General features: G+C 52.6%; 7 protein-coding genes across 7 annotated transcripts; 4 read left to right on the top strand and 3 right to left on the bottom strand.

Moving 5' to 3' along the window:
* Positions 1-154: 154 nt before the first annotated feature.
* On the bottom strand, positions 155-2,563 carry J4E86_005625 (uncharacterized protein; the record flags this gene model as incomplete). The annotated part of the gene is made up of 1 exon (XM_051446158.1): positions 155-2,563. One exon carries the CDS (start codon positions 2,561-2,563, stop codon positions 155-157), a length of 2,409 nt encoding a protein of 802 aa, XP_051302925.1.
* A 444-nt stretch (positions 2,564-3,007) lies between these two features.
* J4E86_005624 (uncharacterized protein) lies at positions 3,008-3,753 on the top strand (the record flags this gene model as incomplete). The annotated part of the gene is made up of 2 exons (XM_051446157.1): positions 3,008-3,262; positions 3,319-3,753. The coding sequence occupies 2 exons, from the start codon at positions 3,008-3,010 to the stop codon at positions 3,751-3,753; spliced, it is 690 nt and encodes a 229-aa protein (XP_051302924.1).
* Positions 3,754-4,265: 512 nt separating this feature from the next.
* Positions 4,266-5,379, bottom strand: J4E86_005623 (uncharacterized protein; the record flags this gene model as incomplete). The annotated part of the gene is made up of 3 exons (XM_051446156.1): positions 4,266-4,650; positions 4,709-5,274; positions 5,332-5,379. The coding sequence occupies 3 exons, from the start codon at positions 5,377-5,379 to the stop codon at positions 4,266-4,268; spliced, it is 999 nt and encodes a 332-aa protein (XP_051302923.1).
* Positions 5,380-6,727: 1,348 nt separating this feature from the next.
* On the top strand, positions 6,728-7,565 carry J4E86_005622 (uncharacterized protein; the record flags this gene model as incomplete). The annotated part of the gene is made up of 2 exons (XM_051446155.1): positions 6,728-6,862; positions 6,912-7,565. 2 exons carry the CDS (start codon positions 6,728-6,730, stop codon positions 7,563-7,565), a joined length of 789 nt encoding a protein of 262 aa, XP_051302922.1.
* A 735-nt stretch (positions 7,566-8,300) lies between these two features.
* On the top strand, positions 8,301-9,219 carry J4E86_005621 (uncharacterized protein; the record flags this gene model as incomplete). Its single annotated transcript, XM_051446154.1, has 3 exons — positions 8,301-8,756; positions 8,905-9,072; positions 9,124-9,219. The coding sequence occupies 3 exons, from the start codon at positions 8,301-8,303 to the stop codon at positions 9,217-9,219; spliced, it is 720 nt and encodes a 239-aa protein (XP_051302921.1).
* A 619-nt stretch (positions 9,220-9,838) lies between these two features.
* J4E86_005620 (uncharacterized protein) lies at positions 9,839-10,492 on the top strand (the record flags this gene model as incomplete). The annotated part of the gene is made up of 2 exons (XM_051446153.1): positions 9,839-10,067; positions 10,140-10,492. 2 exons carry the CDS (start codon positions 9,839-9,841, stop codon positions 10,490-10,492), a joined length of 582 nt encoding a protein of 193 aa, XP_051302920.1.
* Positions 10,493-11,027: 535 nt separating this feature from the next.
* Positions 11,028-12,120, bottom strand: J4E86_005619 (uncharacterized protein; the record flags this gene model as incomplete). The annotated part of the gene is made up of 2 exons (XM_051446152.1): positions 11,028-11,692; positions 11,970-12,120. The coding sequence occupies 2 exons, from the start codon at positions 12,118-12,120 to the stop codon at positions 11,028-11,030; spliced, it is 816 nt and encodes a 271-aa protein (XP_051302919.1).
* Between the last annotated feature and the right edge of the window lie 548 nt (positions 12,121-12,668).

The raw sequence follows: 12,668 nt of genomic DNA, 5'->3' as shown, positions 1-12,668 counted from the left end.
ATGGGGATATAGGTTGAGATAAGCAGACTTATTCCTAGTCTGGGAATCAAAAGTTTTGGTTCTGAATTACAATCGAGGTCTGCTCCAGTCTGTTACCATTGACCAGTCTTCGCAAATGGCACAAGCTGCAACCTGTACTCTTCTTTTCGTTCTGTCATCTCGAATTCCACGACCTCGGCTTACGGTACAAACCTTGCATCCGCTGTGCCTTCCTTTTAGCCGTCTTAACGGGGTAAATGCTAATCTTCGGTCCTACATCTCTGGGAGCCCTCTTCCACGGCTCTTTCTCCGCCAAAGCATCAAATTCTGGGTCCTTACTAAACATCGAAGTGTCCCCTTTTTCGCGGTTGCTCAGGATTTCGTCCAAGGCTTCTCTTCTCGTCCTTCTCTCGTCCTCCTCTTCCTCTTCTTGGCTCCTCTCCCATCCCTCATCTCTCACCATCTCTCTCTCCTTCTTCTCCATCCTCTCCTTCTTTTCTTGAGCGTTCCTCTTCCATATCTCCATGTCTTCTCTAAACGACCTTTTCTGCTCCTCGTCTCGCTTTTTCCTCATCCATTCCTCCATGTCTTCTTTCACCGACCTCTCCGTCTTCTGCTGCTCACCGCCATCACCTCTCTCTTCCTCTTCTTGGCTTCTCATCCATTCCTCCATGTCATCTCTCACCGATCTCTCCGTCTTCTGTTGTTCACCGCTATCACCTTGGAGCGCCGTCTTCCTCTCCACTCTCTCCCCCATATGTTCATCCATACCATCGGTATTCGTCCTCTCCGTTCTCCCCCAACTCTCCACCCTCTTTCTTGCCTGCTCCGTAACGCGGGCGGAGATTGCCCTTTCCACATGCTCCCATCTCAACTTCCCGCCCGCTGTAACCTTCTGTGCACGAGTTCTACTTTTCTGAACCATAGATTTCTTCGCCTTCTCGCTAGCCTTCTCGGCTGACCGTCTTTGAATCAGGGAGTTGATTTGAATGTCACGGTGTGCTCTGAGGACAGCTTCGAGAAGGTTGGAGTTCTGTTCCGTGGTATCCATGATCTTTTCATCGTGCAGCAGCCCGGTGAGTTCGGAGTGTAGGCCTTGGATGGCGAGTGTGAGGGCATCTTCTTCTTTGGGTATTTCCCGTAGGTCACGACGCTTCCTATGCGGGTCGGGGAGGGGTCTGTAAACTAGGATCGGGACCTCGGGCTCCTCTTTCTGCTCGTTTTCTTCAATCTGCTCTAGAGTCGGTTGTTGGCTTATGATTTGGTCGGCATCAGCCGATTCTTGTTGCTTTGCACGTGCGACGTCTTCTTCGAAAAGGTGGGATGAATCTTTACCGCGGTTCTCCAGAACGAAAGCTAGCCCAAGAGAGTGTCGGCCGTTACTACCATAGGTGGTATTGGTTTCAGTAGTGTCTTCCCTCAGTTCCGTCTCCCCAAATTTGTCGGCCCAGAATACATTTCCTTCGAGCAGCCTCTTCGCGGTTCTGTATACCGTACCACTGGCGGGGATGAGTTTATTCCTTGCATCCATCGTGGCGTTGACCTGCAGTCGACCACTTGCGTGACCTATGGTGATGGCGCCCTCCATTAAAGGCTCCGGAGCAAGCATCTGTTCGACGACTGTTCCGGGGATGCGCGCCGCGACGGCTGTCGTCAGTGCAGCAGTCAAAGGAATAGCTCGATGAGGCTGTGTATCTGAGAGAAAACGTACGACAATGTCCATCTGTGATGCCTTGAGAGTCTTCCCTGACAGGACGGGGTGCGCAGATGATTGTGATACGATGCCGATCTTGGGAACGGTACGAGGGACCTCATCCTCTGTAGATGCAATACCCATGACAACGGCAGCGGCTTTGCGAATGCTTTCGAGCAAAGCAAGCTTTTCCTGAAGATTGTTGAAGTTGTCGGGTAGGATGGTGCCATCCACTCCGACATCGTCTGCTCGGACGAAGATCGCTGGGTTCGCGCCATCTATGCACGATACTCTGTAGCCCCCAATGTTGTCCACTCTCCTGCCAGTAGGTAGCACTCTGCCAGTTTTGCTACCGTATGGACGCTTGAAATCCAATCTGATCTTTGAGCCTTTTCCGGTAACGCCGTCAATGCTGTAGTCACCCGCGACGGCAGCTTGTCCTCCAATGACTTCGAAGGTAGAGTCGAGCAGCTTCCCAGTGTTGGTATTCCGTATCTTCACTGTGACCTCTCCGTCTCCCTGGGCGTATGTTCTTGATGGGAGAAGACCGGCGTTATAAGCATAAGGGCCAATTGCACTGCTCATATTTCCACAGTTGCCTGCGACGTCGACTTCATCGTCTTCAATGCCCAAGCCGACGAATGTGTAATCAATGTCTAGCTTTGGCTCCTCCCCAGTCGCTTTCGCCTCTTCCAGAGCCTCTGCATTCTGTACAGCCTGCGCACTTTTACGAGCTGCATCAATACCACCAAAGCCTGTTCGAAATCGAGTGGCTTTCTCGGGCAAAGCCACTCTCCTCCCGTAGGGTTCTACGAGACATATCTTACTGAGACTCGATATGCCCGCACCCATCCCGTCAAGTTGCCGCCCATAGGGGTCACCACTCCCCATGATCTGGCGGAATATGGTCGGCCATCTCGCGCGCTCTTTAGGCAAAGCTTGCGGCTGTAGGATTACGCCTCGTGATGTACCCCCGCGGTAATAGGCCGCCTCAATGGGTTTCTGGACTGTCGCAGATGGCGGGACGACGTCATGTCGCGAGACAAACGAGCGTATACGCAAGGAGAAGACTGGCGAAGGACGCATCACGCATCATGGCATTGACTTGTCGAGATGCATGTCAGAGGCGAATGCGATCGCCGGATGGCAAATTGTTCGGAAAGGGTCCGCCTCGGAACGGAAAGAATTGGACCCTGATGGAAGCACAGGCATTCGTCACTCACAGCTCCGAATTTTTCTCGAACGTCTTCATCATCATCGCATCCATCTGAACTACACTATCGCCTTCGCATAAACCTTGCATCCTCTGCTTCATTCCACATTTCATACCACACAATGTTGCAAAGAACCATCCTCCGCGCCTCAAGACAGCAGGCTGCCCGCTCAATACGGCCTTTTGCGCCACTACGTCAACAATCACCCATCACACGAGCAGTAGCGACGCCCGCTATCCGGTGGTACTCAGAAGCTGCACCAGCAAAGGAGGGCGAGGCTACCGAGAAGAAGGACGATGCGCCCGCAGAGAACAATGAGGCAACACAATTGAAGGAGCAGCTAGAGAAGAAGGACAAGGAAATCGTCGACTTGAAGGTACGCTCCGATGCTGCCCGAATGCAAGACGATACCAGACTGACATGGCTCCACAGGACAAGTACCTCCGCTCAGTCGCCGACTTCCGCAACCTCCAAGAGCGCACCCAGCGCGAAATCAAGGCCGCTAAAGACTTCGCCATCCAGCGCTTCGCCCGCGACCTCGTAGAGTCCGTCGACAACCTCGACCGCGCCCTTGGCACCGTGCCAGAAGAGAAGCTCAAGGGGGACAACACCGACCTCATTGCCCTGCACGACGGCATCAAGATGACCGACACCATCCTCATCAACACGCTGAAGAAGCACGGCTTGGAGCGATTCGACCCCAGCGAGGCCGCCGAGAAGTTCGACCCCAACATCCACGAGGCTGTCTTCCAGGCGCCGCAGCCTGACAAGGAGGACGGAACTTGCTTCCATACACAGCAGAAGGGCTTCAAGCTCAACGGCCGGACACTGCGACCGGCCAAGGTTGGCGTTGTAAAGAACGCATAAATCCGACATCATTAGAAGCAATATGAGCTTCATCCTACGCGAACCAGGACCTCTGTCGCTGCCGCCACGATCTTCTTCGCATGTGTATGACTACTTCGGGTCGGCTCCATTGTATGGTTGGCTGCTTTGATCTGGCACGGTACATTGGGGGCATGGCGTTTTCGTGTCAATTCACGAGGTACATTTGTGTACATATATTCCCCTCTCAGACGCATCTTGGAAAAGTTGAAGCAAGCATGATGACGAAATGGCTTTGCGTATATTGTAATATTAGATATGACGAACCATGAGCAAAAGAAGGCAGCTCAAAGAGCTAGCAGAGATATCAATGCCATTCGCATCAACTCATTTTCGATAGCGATTCGCAAAGTGTACTTAGTTTTGTGATAGATGCCAATGTGTGAAGAAGGACTGCGTTTCTTTTGAGCAGCCTTGCAGTCTGTTGACGCCCACACCTTTTAGAACGCCAGGCCCATGCAATGTTGTACACCCAAACACGCCACTCTCTTCGTCTACCAATTGGACTGCCCGTAAGGCGTAGCTCCATATGGTGTGGTTCCTCCTTGTGCCGCACCGCCCCACGAGCTCGCTCCTCCGTATCCGCCTCCCCCAACAGGAGTATATCCGCCCGCATCACCATATCCAGCACCGTTCAGTGTTGGACTCTGCGCACCGCCAAAGTCCTCTGGGCCTCCAACGCCACCAGACAATTCTTTGATGATCTCGGCGAGTTTGCGTTGTAGGATGGCGATGCCTTGTGTAACGATTTCGTCGGGTTCGAGACCACCGACTGTTTCGACATCGTAGAAGAAGCGTGTTGGGGCAGCGTCGTAGTTGAAGGGCTCGTCGGGGTTGGGAGGTCCGCCGTCGAGGTTTATGCGGGCTTCGTCCTTGGGCCTGGATATCTGTTAGAGACGTGCTGTTACACAATGTTTGGATGGTTTAGATAACATACCACTCCTTGTCCGCGTCCTCCTCGTGCCAGTAGTCCAAGTGATGCAGCTTATTCGCCGGATCGTACTCGAAGCCGATGGCTGCACTAGGCGCCCATTTCGCGTGTTCCTTTGCAATACCCTTCTTCGCAATGCACTTCATGTTGATCGCCTGGCCTCTCCTCAACTTGACAATGCAACTACCCGTCTCTTCTGAATCAGTGATGACCGGCTTCCCCAACTCTTCGTTTGGTGCCCGAGATTCAATCACCAGATCCCGCGCGTACACCTTCATAATCTCGCTTCCTGTGCATTTCGCGTTGAGGGTGAGAACGACGGCGCAATTGTCGCAGTAGCCTTCGCAGTCGCAGTCGCGCGAGTACAGCAGCTCTTCTACGCCTTTGGAGCACAGAGGGATGAGGCCGAGACGGTGGCAGACGAACTCGTCAGCGAGGACGGATGTGTTGTCGAACACTTCTACGACGTCGATGGCTAGGGTGGGAATCTCGGCGAGCATCACACGGCGGAGCGAGTTTGCGGTTTCGAGATTGAAGTTCTGGACGATGAAGTTGGCGCGCTGGCTGTCGGCCTACGCATAGCTGGGTTAGCTCGACGTGTCCTGGGGCAGACGGAGCGGGCGGTGTACCTGGAGGAAGCGCACGTTGATTGCGCCGCCATCTGGGTCGTAGTCCATCGCGTCGTCGTTTCAGGGAGGAGAGGGCTGTGTGCTTGCGAGGCTCGTGATGGAGCCGAGGTACTAGGGCGACTGGATTCGGAGGCGGAAAGAGACGTGTTGACGTGTGGGGGGTGTGCTGGCTAGGGTCGTCGTCCTGATGGAGATTCTTTGAGGTGAGTCTGGCGAAGCAGCCTAGCGTCTAGGTGTGGCGCATGCATCTACGCCACACCTAGATTCAGCCACACCATTGACAGTGGCATCGTCATACGGGTCAGCAGCTGGCGAGATTACGCCGAGTGTAGAATTGCATGCAGGGTCACGTAGACCAAGATTAATGGTTGGATGACGTCTGACTTCTATGCTTAAGAGTTACTAGGGAAACCGTAGATTTCGTAAAGGCGGAGTCGTCATAGCATCACCTGCAGCTACCGTCTCGTGCGTTGATTGTACACACCAAACAGGAGACATGTACAACGGTTGTGCGCATCAAGACTTGTGGATGCGCCCGGCGTACGCGGAGCTCGAGACAGTCACGAGACAAGCATGGCCTTTGATCAGCCTTGCAGTTGAACACATGAGACATTTTCTATGGGCCAAGCCTGACTTGAGCATCACAACAAAATCCAAACATGAAGGGTACTATTGGCCGACAAAGAACCTCAAGCGCAAAGCGCCTATGGCTGTGTTGCGAAATGAGCCGACCGAGTTGAACAGTTGTCCTTGCCGTATCGCATGCCTATGGCAGACGGACAATAAACGAGTCTGCCGCCGAGTGATGACCTATTACATGCCCAGTCGGACGAGATAAGGCCTTGATGGTATTGCATGCATGCTGTGTAGTCCTAACATGGATAAGCCGGACACTAACAGTGGACTCGGTGCTTGAATAGTCAGTAAAGGATGTTCTGTGGAACCAGCGAGACACTGGTAGATGTTTCTTTCGTGGACATGAGGCTGAGTGGCAGGCGACTATGCATCAGCGAGGCTGAGGCCCTCTCCTTTCTCTGCGTCTCGTGCTATCGTCAGTTGAATCCATCATTGACGCGTCCGCCGAGGTCCGGAGACCTCCAGCAGCACAGTGCGTTGGGGAGCAATAGGGCGGGGCAGTGCAATGGTGCCCAGGAAATGGCGCGAAAGAAGCAGAGACATGGGACATGGACGCGGGAAATGGCATGGCCGGAGTCTGGCCTTGGCGGATTGAGGCGGAGCAACGGTCGCTGCTTGCATGCGGGCGCTGCAACGACCAACCGCTGAAGGCGAACTTTGATATAAGACACGCGCTGTCGGTCTCTTGCCCTCCAACTCATCACAGCAACTCAACCAACAGACCACAGTATATCTTTGCGCAACATAAATGATCGCAAACATGCAGGCTACTCTACCTCCATCACCAATGCGCTCCCGCGCGTCATCGGGGAGCAAGTCGCCACTTTCTCTCGACCTTTCAGACCTCCCACCGCTCGTCGAGCCATCACCTCCTTCAAACACTCTCATCATAACCGTGAGTATTCTTCGCCTTAAAACTAAGAGCACAAACTAACAACGTTCAGAATCTTCTCGCACCCGAGATCTTCTCACTATCCACCCTCACCGAGATCCGCGAAACCGTCGACAAATATGCGAAAGTACACACATGGGCGCCGCTCAAGTCTTTCCGGCGCATCGTAGTATCCTTCTTCGACGTCGACTCTGCGATCCAGGTCCGACAAGCCCTTGATGGCGAACAACTCATGGGCTACCGCATCCGCGTATACTTCGGCGTAAACACACCCATGAACCCCTCAGACCAGCACCTCGCCCTCCCAAAGTCCGACCGACTATTCTTCATTTCGCCGCCGCCCTCTCCACCCATGGGCTGGGAAATGAAGGAAGAGGATGCGCCAAACAAGATTGTACACCCAGAAGACCTTGCGGCAGCGCTGGCCCGGTTACATGCAAACCACGAGGCGACATCGCCTACGACTGATCACGGCGGCCCATCCATCACAAGAAGGCGAACTGGCAGCACCACTGTTGTCTACCATCCCGAAGACCACGGTGATTCGCCGAACCTTCCAGCCATATCCGTCGAAGACACAACAGAGACACCTGAGCCGTTGACACCCATCGATGCGATGGAGGGCGTCGAGGGCCCGATCGCATCGCAGAAGGCGCAGGGCATAGCAGTGAGCACATCAAGGCCTCCGGTCGAGCTCATGCACTAGACGGTTGTGCAGATTTCACCTCATTTCTTTCCTTCTGTTTTCAAAAAGCATCATCTGCTCAAATGACATTGCGAGTGCATGGTTCCGGCGTTAGTGGTTTTCCTCTTGGGATGACTCGATTTCGACTTAGGAATGATAGCATGTGTTTTAAGGACAGTGGTGATACCTTTGGTAGGACTCTGGTTGCAATGAGTCTAATGGGTATGGCATAGTATGATATCCCGTTCGAATAGCGCAAATACGTTGAAGTACAACTCTACTCCGCCTGCTCCAGTCTGTTTCGTGAACATGTGTATGCAGTGTCAGTCTGAATTGCGAAGCCAGAGCCCACCCGGCATTGCGACGCCAGAACTATGGCAATGCAATGCAAGTGTTGATCAAGTACTCCATGTCTCTGCCTCTTCACTACGAACTGCTTGTCTACCCGCGCAGAGCTCCGTATGAGGCATTGTACTGCAAGTTCCAACCTCACATAACGAGAGTTTCTGATTATAGAAGCACAAGGATGTGAAAACGTCCACATCCGGTGGGGCGCATCATGTTGTTGGTCGCAGTTGCCCGCGGGCCGTACCTGAAAGTCGCGCTAGCACGTGATGATCTCCATTCCGATTAGCGCGCACTACGAAGCGAAGGCCCATTTCGATAATTCTAATTTCGCAGGCCACGACCCCGACAACACCACGACAATCTACTAACGTTGCAGCTTCCACACGCCGTCGAGACGCCGCAGTCAAGATGAAGCTCAACATCTCATACCCCAACAATGGCACCCAGAAGCTGATCGAGGTCGACGATGAGCGCAAGCTCCGCGTCTTCATGGAGCGCCGCATGGGTCAGGAAGTCCCCGCCGACAGCATCGGCGACGAGTTCAAGGGATACATCGTCAAGATCACCGGCGGTAACGACAAGCAAGGTTTCCCGATGAAGCAGGGTGTCATGCACCCAACCCGTGTCCGCCTCCTGCTCTCCGACGGCCACTCCTGCTACCGCCCTCGCCGCACTGGTGAGCGCAAGAGGAAGTCCGTCCGCGGATGCATCGTCGGCATGGACCTCTCCGTCCTTGCCCTCAGCATCGTCAAGAAGGGCGACGAGGACATTCCCGGCCTGACCGACATTGTCCACCCCAAGCGCCTCGGTCCCAAGCGCGCCACCAAGATCCGCCGCTTCTTCGGTCTCAGCAAGGAAGATGATGTGAGTTTTCTCATAGCTTCTTCGCCAATCCTGCTTCGCATAGCGGATTGAGTCTCGCTCATCCTGCTACAAGCAGCGCATTGAGTCTGAGCAACAAGAAGTGAGCTAGAAAGTTTGAAGGTTTGAGTACTAATCATTGCGTGTGTAGGTCCGCAAGTTCGTCATTCGCCGTGAAGTCGTCCCCAAGAAGGAGGGCGCAAAGCCCTACACCAAGGCCCCCAAGATCCAGCGTCTTGTTACTCCTCAGCGTCTCCAGCACAAGCGCCACAGGCTCGCACTCAAGCGCCGTCGCGCGGAGGCTTCCAAGGATGCTGCCGTACGTTCACACCATCCACTACAAGACACACATAGGCTAATAATACTGCAGAACGAGTACGCTCAGATCCTTTCCAAGCGCATCAACGACGCCAAGGCCGCACACGAGGAGGCCCGCAAGAGGAGGGCGTCTTCCATGAAGCACTAGAGCGTTATCATGAGTTCATGATTGGGTCGTGGAATGATTACATTGGCGTCGGCACGAAAATAACGGTGTGGGCTCCTGTATCTGAATGAAAACTTCGGGCATTCAAGGGAATAGGCGCTTCTCATACCACTGACTGCTTAAGGCAGTTGTCTCAATAAACAATTGCATCACTTCACGACCGCTCCACAACCTTCGTATCCGACATGTCTCTTGCTGGTACACTTTCATACACTTCGCATCTGTCGACTGACAAACGTATCTCGTCGACCTACCTGACCTTGCTGATCATGGGAACTCCATTTTCAACGTTGCCTCATCGCGCGTACTTCCTGCAACCCTTCCAGCTCATGGTATGCCAAGCCCTTGCTTGAGCCTTTGCATGCTCACCGGATATCGTGCACGCCATATGTCTATCCTTTTGTATCTTGCATACACCCTCCTCGATATACGAAGCGCTTGACTATGGTGAAGTTTATCCATCGAAGACGTTCTAGCTCTGAACAAACAATGAAGCCTATTTGTCCTAGCAATCCCGGCCCAACGCATGTGTACATATATTCAGCCTCCTCCTACCAACACTCACCCCTTCGCCAAGATAACCTTCTTGAATTCATCCAAGATGATCATGGCCTCCCAGTCGATGCATCACGGCGTCGAGCATAGATGTGCTTCCATCCACATCCTCGGTCCGCGACACTCAGGCCTCGAAGAAATATGCGACGACCTGCTTGATTCAGACAAAATCGAGCATCTGACACGCACGTACATCAAGGATACCTGCCAGCATTTCCAGACATCAGACAGTAAAGAAAAGTTTGATGACATCTCTTCTGGCAACCCGGTGTACAGTAAGTACCTAGACAACGACAGGCTTCGAATTCCTGACCAAGGACTTGTCGTCCTGGTAAAGAGAGACCTAGTTAGCGCTATGGAGAGATGGGCGACTAAATATGGGGAGCTCAAGACGGATGACCAGAGGAATAACACTGGTGAGAAACAAACCATTGGATCTTTTCTCAAAAGCGTTACATCGAAGGTAAACAGCATCTTGAAGAAGCTGCTGCAGTCAGAACAAGCTCGGATACAAAAGGCGAGAGGAAAAGCTTGGGCGACATATCTTGAAGAACGGAAGACGGCTGAGAGGACTTTTGCGGAGATGGGGACGCAGCTAGATACGCTATCATTGGAAGTTGATGGAAATGATGCGGTCGCGGCCGTTGAGAAGATCTGCGACAAATGGAAGACGATGCAGAATGAGTATGGGGATGCTTGATTGTACTTCGACCGGGGAGTGATTGGGGTTAGAGAACGAGGTATTGAAGCAGATGGACTTCATCATCGTGAATTGTTTACTGGCAATAGCAGTCTTCCTATATCTACAACGTTGTGTTGTTTCCCGAGAAGCAGGCAGAGTGTTGCATCTTTTGCAACGGATGAATTCTTCAAATCCCCCAACGTCCATGCTACAAACTCTGGTCAATCTAGGTGAATACAAAGCTTGTAGTGGCAAGCTGATAGATGGCGCTGACGCACGGTCAAGTCGGGTTTGGCATGTCTAGATTGCTTGAAGGTATAACAGCGTATCAACAAGCATTGGTACTGGGATGTGTACTTTTTGATATTTTCTAAGGTATATGCACATCGGTCGTATGTATGTACAAAGCCGACCGACGCATCCAAGCCTAGTCTATGATGTTGCGCCGCGCAATGCTGTCAGCGCCAAACGCCCGCCCGTGTGGTATCATTCGCCTCGTCGCATACCCAATATTGCACAAAGCAGATGCGCGTCTTTCTCATTCCCCTTTTATCTATTCCAGCTTTTTCAATTGCCTGTAGACCTTCTTGTGTTGCTCCAAAAACAAGAACGTGAGCACGGTGTGCGGGCCAACGCGAATGAAGCTCGGCACCCAGCCCTTGAACATCCAGCGGAACCCTTCTGCTCTCATAGTATCCGTGACGGTCTTCACTAGTCCTACACTCTCACTAGAGCTCATGACTTTAGTTTTGATGACATCTACCGGTGAGCATATCGTTGTAGCTACAAATCCAGCCAAGAATGATGCTGAGAAATGTGTTGCGAGATTGTCTTGCAGCGGCGTGTAGTTCAGCAGCACGCGCTTGAATCCGTCGTATGTTGCCAACTGTCCAACTGTCATGAGCACAGCTCTTGACGAGTTGGGCCAGACGCCTTTCCATAGACTTGCTACTCCTTCTTCCCGCGACATTCGTATTATCCCATCAATCGCGTTCTTGTATCCTCTCCGCTTTTCTTTCGGTAATGCGGCATCGTGCTGCATCCGTACGTTCAAGATGTCTCCTGGGTTACCGGCGAATCCTCCGAGGAATCCTGATATGGAAGCCATGCCTACGAGCGTGAGGAACGAGGGTTTCGTGTCGGCGGTCGTCATGCGGTCTTTGAGGGCTTCGTAGACACCGAAGCGTGTCATGCTGTATGTCCCTTGGCGGAGCTGGGCTGCGGAAATCTATCGTCGCATTAGACGGGTCCATTGGAATTGAACAGATAAGACGACTTACGCCCTTGTACAGCCCCAATGCGCCATCAGTCTTAATAACATGCTTAAACATTTGCATCATGTTCAACTTTACGCCAGATATCGTTTGTGTTTGTAATCGGACCTGAATTCATGAGTATACATAAATTGGCGCACGCGACAGTCGAGAAAGCTACCTTGACTACTCAAACTATCAGCCACTGTCCAATGCTGCGCACAAAGCGGTACAAAGCTTACCAAGATCCAGAGGATGTGTAAAGAAAGTCGCAAAACAACTTGCGCTTCCACCAAACCAGAACGGATAGCGTATGGGCGTCTTCTTGAGAGGCTTTACATCTTCGCTCTTCCGTAGCTCAGGCACGCTTACGGGCTTCTTGACGTCCGCCATGTTGAAGGTGAAGGACCGCGCAGCAACAGCATGTGTAGCTGGCAGGGACACAGGGAAGCTGTAGCCTTAAAAGTAAGGAAGCCTGCAAAGCTTCGGTGGTAGTTGAGGGACCGAGAATTCGGCACGCGGACGTCATCGGCAAAACGTGCTGCTTCCGGATTTAAGCTCGGAGCTGGCGGGCTGGGCTTGGCGGCGCGCGTGGTTTTGAGGTCGCGAAGATAACGGCGAATCTCATCATCAAAGATGCGAATACCACTTTCTTCCACGGCAACTTGCCGTCAATTAGGTCGAAATGCCCTATTGCGAGTACCACGGAGCGCAGTGTCGCCCTGGTCGTGGCGGCAAGCGGTGAGATATAATTCTTCTGGTGAGTTTGCTGTCATGTGACGCGGCTCACGGCTTCCCATATTGATGCAGTTGTACTACTCCGGCGTTGAGCGAGACTCGGAAGATGCAGATGAGAAATATTTCTGCATTCTACTATCGTGTTTCTGGTGTTGAGCAGCAACTTCGTGCACTTGAAGATATGCAGAAGTTTCAGAGTGTGG

Source organism: Alternaria arbusti (genome assembly GCF_024043155.1).
Source record: "Alternaria arbusti strain BMP 1465 chromosome Unknown scaffold_6, whole genome shotgun sequence".
Lineage (NCBI taxonomy): Eukaryota > Fungi > Ascomycota > Dothideomycetes > Pleosporales > Pleosporaceae > Alternaria > Alternaria arbusti.
Note: the sequence above shows the minus strand (reverse complement) of the source record. Positions and strands in the feature narration are given on the sequence as shown.